The sequence below is a fragment of the Populus euphratica genome, unplaced genomic scaffold (assembly GCF_000495115.2).
Source record: "Populus euphratica unplaced genomic scaffold, PopEup_1.0 scaffold177.1, whole genome shotgun sequence".
NCBI lineage: Eukaryota > Viridiplantae > Streptophyta > Magnoliopsida > Malpighiales > Salicaceae > Populus > Populus euphratica.
In genome coordinates, this window is record NW_011499972.1 from 185,905 (window position 1) to 197,620 (window position 11,716).

The 11,716-nt window shown below is 26.6% G+C and overlaps 1 protein-coding gene across 1 annotated transcript; it reads left to right on the forward strand.

Annotated features, from left to right (window-relative positions):
- The first annotated feature begins 4,216 nt into the window (after positions 1-4,216).
- LOC105139324 (transcription factor PRE3-like) lies at positions 4,217-5,743 on the forward strand. Its single transcript, XM_011045723.1, has 2 exons — positions 4,217-4,644; positions 5,366-5,743. The coding sequence occupies exons 1-2, from the start codon at positions 4,519-4,521 to the stop codon at positions 5,513-5,515; spliced, it is 276 nt and encodes a 91-aa protein (XP_011044025.1). The 5' UTR covers positions 4,217-4,518; the 3' UTR covers positions 5,516-5,743.
- The last annotated feature ends 5,973 nt before the right edge of the window (positions 5,744-11,716 follow it).

The window sequence follows — 11,716 nt, forward strand, 5'->3', positions numbered from 1 at the left end:
ATCAATCAATCTTTTCATTTATGTGATAGGCCTGCATTTAAAATAAATATTTACCACAAATTAAAGGTATCTTATATTATTAGATATATTATTATAAAACATGCTTTAGTTAAAGAGTTATTGATACTTCAAATGCAAAATGATGATATAAAACCTTGATAAAAATACACTTTTAAGTACTAATCAATAAGGCTATTAGCATAGTCTTTTTGACAAATCTAAGTTCATCCTAAGTTTAATAATTTAATGCTTTATGACTCAAACACCTAATCTTTACTAGTATTATTGTCTTTATGTCATAAGTGAAGAGAAGTAGGGTTTCCTTCGTTAACGACTTTCTAGGTTTATGTTAACCTAAAGGACTTTATTAAGGAGATCCACCAATTCCTCTTTAGCTTAAATTATCACTAATGATGGTAAAAAAGGACCTTAAGAAGTTGTATTATATGTGTTTTTTTTTTATGAAAGACAGTAAAATATTTTCTTATGAAGTAGAAAATTACTTCACCTAGGGATCAAGTTTTTTTTTTTTTTATAGAGTCTTAAACTGATATAGGTATGTCCATACAAGGGTAAGATGGTTGATATGCTAACAACCTACACTTTTACATTACTAGAGGATAAAGGTCTAGATTGACAACTAACCACTAAAAAGTAGTCATCATTATAGTTTTTATAGACTATGTATTGCTGATAATGATGATAATAAGATCAATATTTAAGAGAACACATAACTAAAAGATGCGTCATCATTTAATAAATATATGTTATGAGTATGTGGTTGGTGACGAGTAAACTAGATTCATTTAATAAATATATGTTATGTCTTTGTGGTTGGTGATAAGTAAATTAGGTTTGACCAAAAGGTATTACATTCAAGTGCAACAATCCTATTATTGTTTAACAATTCTATGTAGAGTTTAATGTGCATTGGTATTTGGGAGACTATTATCTTAGGGTGTCATCTTGTTAATCCCTTTGGATACATCGATTTCAATTTGATAATATGTGCTTTGGATATGTTGGGCATCAAGATTTGTAAGGGTACAAAATCAATGACCCAATTCAGGAAAAGTATTAGGCCATGATATTTGCTTGGATCCAAATAAGTGTAAGCTTCCAAATAAGTGTAAGCTCTGTTTAGGCCTTGGATGCCCGAGGAAGTTTCATAATTAATCATGCCTTTAGAGTTGTATCTCTTTAAAATCAAGTTTTGAGTACTAGGACATGAACTATATGATTATGATAGAGACCCCGAGCTAATAAAATACAATTTAATCTTATGAGTTTAAACTAATTTAGTTTTAGGTGTATGGAAATGTTTTTTTCTTTTTAAATTGTCAATTATCATGAATTACTACAAACCAATGATTTTGAGTTCTGACCAGAACATATTTATAAAAAATATTAGAAAAATAAGATAATTTTAATATATGTTAGTGTAAATAGTATTAGTTCACTACAACTTACCTAGTTAAATGGTGTTTAGAGAATTTTTTATTTGAATCAAATTGAACAACATAACTCATAACTAAGAAATCAAATTAGAGAAAATTATGTAATTGAAATGGCTCAACATTTTCTTTTTTTCTTTGTTTTTTTTTATGGTGAACTTCTTTTTTTTTAAACATTTTCTTTTTTTCTTTGTTTTTTTTATGGTGAACTTCCTTTTAAAAAAAAAAACATAAATATTTTGATAAACATAAACAATCTGCTATTTTTTTTCAAGTTTCCTCCATTAAAAAAATGTGTGATAGTCAAAATTATGATGGTTAGGTAAGTTTTGGGTTTGAGCTTGCTTCATCATTGACGACTTATTCTCCATCTAAGATTAAAAGTTAGATAACTAAAAAAAATATTTTAACATTTAGAAAATATAATAAAAAATAAAAATATATATGTGAACTATAAATCCATTAAACTATCTCAAAACAATAATTGTTAGATATCTTTAACATAAACTAATTAAGAAGAAGGAATCACTATTTATGTCCTTATAAAGTATTGTTCATGGAAACAATACTTTTTTTTGTGTTTACTTTTAATTTTAAATTATTTTTTACTTTAATTCTCCAACATTATATTTATTAGAAATTGAGTTTATAATTTATTTTAGTATGTTTTCTAAGGGGTTATCTCAATTTAATGATTTAGGACACAACTTTTATGGGTTAACCAGTTAGTTTGATTTGTTTTTTCTATTTTTGTAATTAGATATATATATTTTTTTAGTTTTAACATTTAATATTGAGTTGCTTATAAATTAATCTTCATAGTATTTTTTTTATTAATTTTTTATAAGGTTATCTCAGATTCATAGCTTGAGTTATATATAGATATGATAGATTGACTCAAGTTTTTTTTATCTCATTTTTTTATTGATTTTTGTTTTTAATTTCATCTTTTAAAATTGGATTGATTAGGAATTGTGCTTCATAATTTTGTTTTATATTGTCCTAGTCTCATAACCTAAATTTAACAAGTTAATCAATGTTGACTTAAGTTATTTTTTTTGTACTTTTTTAATTAATTTTTTTTCAGTTTCATCTTTTAACATTTAATTGTTTGAGAATTAAGTTTCAAAATATTTTTTGATTTATTTTTTATAAGGTTATCATAATGTTATTACCTTGACTGTGGATTTTACATATTAATTCAGGTTCACTCGAGTCAATTTAATATGTTATCTTCTCAATATTTTTAAAAGATATTGTCTTAAAATTTTCATAGTCAAACTATGGTTTTTGTTTTTTACTGTTTAGGTAATTTTTGGACTTGATAAGTTGATTTTGTCACATTAGTCATTATGTACATAGTTTAATTAAAAAAAATCATATTAGTAATGCCTAATTTTTTTTTAATATTTTTTAAAAATTGATCTAACTCACAACACAATATGAGTAAATAATCTATTTTTAAAACTAAACATCTTTTAAATTCTGAACTATTGATTAATATAATAAACTTAACATATACAAATTATTTTTGTAATATTGTATGGGTTGGTGAAAATTTGTCAAGGATTTGATATAATTATTAATATTTCTTCATCAAATCTTAGTAGCAGACATGAAAGTAATCACAATAATAATATTAATAAAATATTAATGATGGATAATAACAATGAATATCAACTTGACTTGAAAGGTTGTGTAATTTTTGGATTATTACTTTACTAATAGATAATAAATAAAGTATGGATATTGTTATATTTATCTAAAACTCACCTGAACATAATTCGAAATATGTATTTATATTATATAAATATATTTATAGAATATTTATATTTATTTTAATTTAATATGAAATATAAATATCATAATAGTGACCCAAAACACACACATACAAATATATATCATTTTACTATTTAATATATATATATATATTAACTATTTTATTATTTATTGAATAATAAATAATCATAGATAATATTTACCTTTAAGTATTCTGAAAATTTAATTAATAATTTAAAACTATCTAAATTTTATTTAAATAAGATATAAATATTACGAAGTTAAATCACAAAGCTAATAAAAATTAGGTACAAAGCTCATTTACAATAATTAAGCGAATAAACAGGGCAAAATATTTATGATAATTTGTTAAAACACATCATCCAGGCCCTCACTTGCTGCTAAAATTTTCAAGGAATTAGGATGATGATTATCTTTAAGTCTTGTTTGTTTTTGTTTATAAAAAGTATTTTTAAAAAAAATTAATTTTTTTTTATTTTAAATTTAAATTTTTTAGTATTTTCATATCATTTTAATATAATAATATAAAAATAATTTTAAAAAATAAAAATATATTATTTTAATATATTTTTAAATTAAAAATATTTAAAAAAATAATCATGAACATATTCTAAACAGGGAAAAATATCAGGGGTGTGTGTAAATATATATATATATATATATATATATATATAAAAGATGAAAATAAATCTAGGTTTCTGGAAAAACAGAATTAACAATATTAATAATTAGTGCAGGGGGGGTAATAAAATAAGACGGTGCTGCGTGGAGGGTACTGACACATACTCGCTGGCTACGAAACAAGAGAGAGTGCGAGATTCCAGTTGAGATCAAACTCCGACCTGGGAACACACACAAAGGAAGACAGTATGGCGCATCTCTAGAAATTTGATTCTTTCGCGCACTCTCTTTCTTCTAAAAAAACCCTATTTAAATGAAAGCTTAGCCCACTGCTTTCTCCCATGCATTCACATTTGTTTTCTCCACTAGCTCCAACACCACTGCTTGTGATCTTGTGCTCCCTTTCTTAATTTCTCTTCCCACTTCACTTTTTTCCATAACCTCTTCACTCTTTCTCATGAGTATTTTCCTTCGGTCTAACTTGCACACTCGCCTGTAACTTTCTTTCTTCGTAACTATACTTCTCACTCGCCTGATTCTATATATATATATAGAATATATTTCCTCTATAATCATCCCTTGTTTCTTTATTTGAGCTGCTACTGCTTGTTTCCATAATTAAGTGAAAATCAATTTCAAGAACATGTCTAGCCGAAGGTCACGATCGAGGCAATCAAGTAGTTCAAGAATCAGTGATGATCAGATCCTTGATCTTGTTACAAAGTTGCAACAGCTTCTTCCTGAGATTCGTAACAGGCGTTCTGACAAGGTACTATAGTAGTAGTTAAAAAACAGAACTTATCACTAGCAAGTCTATTTAATTTATAACTAGTTTTATAACCTCCCCAGCTATATAATATATTCACCGGTAAACTGTTTTCAAATTGTAGGAGCTGTAGCTAAGATGATATTTTTATCTCTATTAACTAGACTGGTCTCAAACACAAACTAATCCAAGAAAAAAGAAAGGATCGCTTCTCATGGCTTAGGAGCTAAAACCTACTAGCTAGTACTGTAACAATTATAGTAGCATATATACACAGCAGTCATCAGTTTCCTTTAAGAAATGTAAAGCAAAGTGGATTTTTTATTGTCGAGATCTTCCTTACGGACGTAGTTCCTTTGACTTCTTCCTAATTAATATACTGAACGAATAACTTTCTCTACTGATCCATGAAAGACTCACAAAGTTTATTCAAGTGGACAGCTTCTGTTATCTTAAGTACTGCAATCTCTTGGACTACCAGACTATTTACAGATCCATATTTTTTTCTGGGTGGTGTTGGTACGTAGATATAATAATTACAAACGTTTGATGTGGTAGGTTTTGCTTTTGTGCGACTTGCATCTAATTATAGGCATTTTCAACTTTACATATGTTGAGATGTTTACTTCTTTTTTCGTTCTGAGACCTTCGGTATATGTTTGTGTTTTGCTAGCTTTTAACTTCAGTTGGATTTTTTATTTTATTTTATTTTTATTCTTCGAAGGTTTCGGCTGCCAAGATCTTGCAGGAGACATGCAACTATATTAAAAGCTTGCATAGAGAGGTTGATGATCTTAGCGAGCGGCTGTCTGAGCTATTGGAAACAACTGACACAGCCCAAGCTGCAATAATCAGGAACTTACTTATGCAATAGAGCTGATTAAGGATTAATACTACTTGCTTGGCTTATGCAGTAGGATCATGTTTCCTCTCTCTTCCTTTGTTCTTCTCTCTATCTTAGATTTTAATTTCTAGATTTTAGCACCAGAGTTAATCCGTAGTAGTGCTGTTTTAGAGATTAGAAAAACCTTCTGCAAGGCTATGTCAAGGAATATAATAAAGTTAATAATAATAAAAAAAAACTCCTATCGTTTATATTTGATGGAAAATGAACTTGTCAATTTCCCCACAGCATGCGTGACAGTATTGCTTAGAACAAGTCAATGCCATAGTTTTATCAAAACAAAGTATATTGCACGTTCGTAACTTGAGTATTGGATCTAATGCATACACGTTGATGACCACGGATACATGGACTTAAATAATCCCTTCTTTAAAAAAAAAATTATATAAATAAATAGAGAGGGAGGGTGCGGTTCTCGGAACCCTTACATATTTTAACTTAACTGTTAATGAACTAAGGTTAGATCTAGAGTGGGTGACTATTGCCAGCACCGATCGAGTACTGGCATCGAGTGCAGTATACACTGCACTGATATCGGTTCATCACACACACACACACTTAATTACCATAATTGTGATAGATATTTTGGCTCATTTTTCGTCATACATAGTGCTCTAGAGAACCAAGCAGAGGTGCATCGCCTTGCTTGTCATTGCTTCCCACTGAAGTATATAATATACACAAGGAAAAGAGAGGAAGTAGTCTCTCTATATTCTGTTGCTGGGAGTGTGGGCATAGGCGCATAGCTAGCTTCTATACGTCTTTTCCTTTTCTATTGTGTTGGGAAAGGGAATGGGTAGTTCTGGCTTAGTATGCACGCAAAAACAAGCAGAAGAGTTGCACGTAGATAGGCAACAATATAATTTGACTTCGTTCTCTGTCTCTAAGTTTTATAATGCAAGACGACGACGGTGATGAGCCAAAAATATATAAACAACTCATCTGCGAAAAGTATATTGTTACATTAATGCATAGGGTGTTTACATGATTTGGGATCGAAGGACGTAGAGTGGTGTGGCGTATTGTTGACTGGGACATTGGCTTTTGAAAGGGCAGACGCCTACAAGTGTTTATATAAAAAAATAATAATTTATCCATTTGATTGATAAAGAAAAATAATAGTTATTCTCGAGCGAACTAGTTAAAATGGTCGAAATCAACTATCGACCAACCAAAGCACTTGAAATCGATCACCTACTGGAAGAGAGGATTCACACTGACGATTAATGATCGAGTTTCATGCGGATAGTGGGTGGATGTTGTCTTATGACAAGAACACATGCAATTATCAGCATATAAAGAATATAAATTATATGTATAGAATAGAATTTGATGGTTATATAAAATTCTATTTTTATAACGAAATAAATAACCATTCAACATTGAAAACAATAATCACTTCTGTATAAACAATTTATTCATATGCTTTCTTTTATCACTTTATTGGTATATTTTATATAAAATCACATATGAAAATGCTTCGTCAATAAATCTATCATTGATAATTTTTTATTCATCAATAAGTTTGCTGGTAGTAAAAAAAATTATTACTAATGAATTTATTAAAAATAAAATAAGCAAAAAAACTACCAACTTCATTCTATTGGTATTTTTCTTAGCAAAATACTATGTGTAATTCTGTTGGTAATTATTTAAAAATATTCAAAAAAATATTAAAAAACTATAAAATAATTAAATTAATATAATTCAACACTTTATAACACTCTATAATACTCAATATTTCCCTCAAAAAATAAATTCAACTAAAAAAATTCCTATGAAAAAAATTAAAAATCCGATAAATAAATCAACCAAAAATTGATTTCATATAAAAAAAATCCTACAACAACATTCATATAATTATTAAGAACAAAAACAATTAAAAATGAAATAAAAAACAAATATAGTGAAAAAAACATGAAAAAAAAATCTTTCATTCATGTAGTTGCAAGTGAAACTAAGAAGAAAAAAAAAAGAAAGCAAAAAAACTACCAACTTCATTCTATTGGTATTTTTCTTAGCAAAATACTATGTGTAATTCTGTTGGTAATTATTTAAAAATATTCAAAAAAATATTAAAAAACTATAAAATAATTAAATTAATATAATTCAACACTTTATAACACTCTATAATACTCAATATTTCCCTCAAAAAATAAATTCAACTAAAAAAATTCCTATGAAAAAAATTAAAAATCCGATAAATAAATCAACCAAAAATTGATTTCATATAAAAAAAATCCTACAACAACATTCATATAATTATTAAGAACAAAAACAATTAAAAATGAAATAAAAAACAAATATAGTGAAAAAAACATGAAAAAAAAAATCTTTCATTCATGTAATTGCAAGTGAAACTAAGAAGAAAAAAAAAGATTCATAAAGTATACTAATTAAAAAAAAAAACTAACAAGAAAGGAGAAAAAGACATACCTGAACATGGAGGAGAAGAGAAGGAGTTGAGGAGATAAGAAAAGAAAAAAAATAGATATTGATATTTTTTACATATGAGTAAAAGGAAGAAAAAGAAGAAGAAGAAGATAAAGAAAGAGACGGGTATGTTGTGAAATTAAGGATTCTAGACTCTTTATTGGGGTATTTTACCAATAGATAATTAAATATTAATATGTTTTAATTATTTCATCGGTGATTCCATTTGTAATATTTAATTTAAATTTTTTATTTAATAAATTTTTTTCAGAAATCGCAAAATATCACTGATGACTTTTCAATTCGTCAGTGATTTCGTTTGTAATATTCAATTTAAATTTTTTAAAAAACTATGTAATATTCAATTTAAATTTTTAATTTAAATTAAATTTTTTAAAAAACTGTTCCATTTGTAATATTTAATTTAAATTTTTTTTAGAAATTGCAAAATATCACTAATGACTTTTCAATTCGTCAGTGATTTCGTTTGTAATATTCAATTTAAATTTTTTAAAAAACTATCAAATAACACCAACGACTTTTCAATTTATCGGTGATTTTGTCTATAAAGAATAGTAATTAATAGTACAGTTGGGAAGTAAACAATTTTAGTGCTTTTTAGAAAATACTGATAGAATTTTCCATTGATGATTCCCTTTGTAATTGATATAATGAACAATGTTCACAGTTTACCAACGATTTTGCCAATAAATTTACCAACAGAATAAATTTTGTCAGTAATAGCATTGGTAAAATCATCATGTTATCGTTTCTTTTGCTTTGTTTTAATTATGTTATTTTCTACTGTAATTCTCTCAGTATATACCGAGAAAATATTACTATCGGTAAAAGTCATCGATAAACTTCCTATAAAAATATTCCCTTAGTATTTTCATTTATATTTATCAATCTTTTAATAGTGATATTCATTACTTCTTCTTTATTGTTTTCCTAGTTTGTAGTTTTAACATTACTCTTCTTTTCTCTTAACCTCTGCAAGCTAAGTTAAGAGCTTAACACTTTTTTTTTTTTATTTGTTAGGCTATTTCCGCTGGGAATTAAGATTTTAATTCTAATTTTTTCTTGTTGGAAGAAAAAACAAAAAAAATAGTAGTATATTTATCAATGAATCAAAAATCAATCAAAAAATTAGTTATCTAAGAGATTGACAATATGTTAATGATATTTCATTAAATACATTTATTTTTTTAAAATGATTTCATTTTTTTATTCAATATTATTAGAGTTTTCTAGTCTTTTCAATATAAAGAGTTGTAATAGTATTTTGATAAGTAAATTTATAAGTATAAAAATTAAATATTTTTGACATCTTTATAATTGCAGTGTTACTGGTGTTTGAGTTTTTTAATTTATAAAAAGTTTCCGGTGTCCTATCCTAGTTAAGCTCTTTGATTTGATTGCCATGGCTGGAGACCGTTTCTAGCTGAGCATGTTCTGCCTTACTTCATTAATCGTGTTTGTAACATTTCAGTGTGATCTTATCACTGTTCATTCAAATGTTCAAGCTGTTGTAGTTGGGCGTACATTTGTTATAATCCTGCTCCTATTCAAATATGGTTTTTGAAAATCAACTGGATGTACGCTCTCTCATAATTCTCTAATCATATATGTGCAGGCTCACATATATTTTGCGGCCAAAAAATATCTTGTTTGTTAAAAATTAAAATAAAATAAAATATCTTATCAGAACCCTAATACCTAAAAATTAATGTAAATAAAAAAACCAAAATTTTTCACTCACTAGTATTCTCTAATATACTTTAATTATAATACTGAGATTTATATAATTGTTAACTTCATAACTCGTGGGATTAGTTGAAGTATGCGTAAAATCAAAACATCCATGTTAATAAATAAATAAAAGATAAAAATACCTTAACTCCATCTATCATTTATAAACCTAAACATGCCACAACTTTGAAACTATCCCTCCTAGATGTTTCTAACACCATTCCACGTAAGTCGATCAAACTTTCATAGACTCTTCTCGTAATGTGAGTGGGATCAACTTATTTTAGCTCATTTTCATTTCACTTAATTAATTATTTGGCCTATTAATTCTTTGGATTTTCAAATTAAGGTATATAGATTTTAATTTTCTATTCTAAAAATAGATGAGAATGATCATCGACCAACGCAACGAGAATTTAAATTATTGATTAATAATCTAAATTTTATTCATATAAAAGTAAAAGCTTTTAATAGTAAAGTTAGAGAATGTTATGATATAATTAGAGTTCTAACATATACAACTTTCAGATGGAGATGCATGAATAGAAAGTATGAAATGTAATAGAATATAAGTTCTAAAATCCATATTTGTTATAAATAATTTGTATTGGAATAAGATTTATAGCTCATATGAAACTTTATCTTCATAACATTATAAATAGGTTATCTAGCAACTGAAAATAATGCTTACCCCTATTATGCAATGTATTGTTTTTTATATTTGCCATAATATACAATATTTTTTATTGCTTTACTTTATTGCTTTACATTTTTAACTTAATTTATATTTTTCTTGGAATTTCACTCATTTACATCTTAACCTGATGAACCAAGTTAAAAATTATATGCTTTGTTTAATTTGCAAGATTGTTACATGCCTCCACTTTAAGATTGTAAATGTAGTTTTTTTCTTGATTGAATGAATAAATGAATTATTGTTCTATGATTAAAGTAATAATAACACCTAAGGATGGTTGTATTAGATGTCTTACGACTAATATTAATTATTGCAATTAACTCACTTAAAAATAATTAGCACTACCATAAAATCATATTGCAATTAACTCACTTAAAAATAATTAACACCATAAAATCGTCAAAAACCAACAGACTTATTGATGAAATAATTCTGTCGGTAAATTACGGTGATAATTACTAACGAATGCTAATCCATCGGTAATTCAGTTGGTATATTCCGATAGACGAATATTATTGGTATATACCAACTGAATTACAGATGGAATATATAGCATTTTAAAAAAAAATGTTTGATGACATGAAAGTTTTTACAGGTGATGTTATCAATGGAATGACCAAGGAATTTAAACTAGGATCTCTGTACAATCACATGACCAATTCACCATTAGAATTACTGATGGAGTCACCAATAGAAGTGTTTTATCGGTGATTCCATGAATAAAAGTTAATATATCAATACTCTGCCAACCTTCTACTTCCCTATTTCTTCTTCTTCTCTCTCATCCTAACTACTCCTAAACTGCAAACAACCACCCCCCTAAAAATATCTCCCTCTTCTCAACACAAGTCATCTTTCATTAACTTTTGTGGTTACAACATCTATATTTTGATTTATTATGGATTTTAATATTTTTTTAATATATGTATTTTGTTATTGCATGTATATATTATTTCTCAAATAAACTTGTAGTATGAATGTATAATTTTATACTCGTTTGTTTTAGATTTTGTAAATTGTTGAAACTTTGTTGAATTACCGAATTAGATGTGTTGTGATGAAATAATTAATAGTTTGATTAACAAGTCCATTTTAATTTTTATCAATGTTATTGTGAAGTTGTAATTTCTATAAATTTATATAGATGTTGATAATTGATAATGAATATTTATGAGAAGTTTTGATTAGTTTGTTGGATAATCTCAAGGTAAACCAATATTTTTGCAAATTTATTTACTTAACATGGTTCATTAATACTTGTTGTCATCATAATTGCATAGAAATTCGAT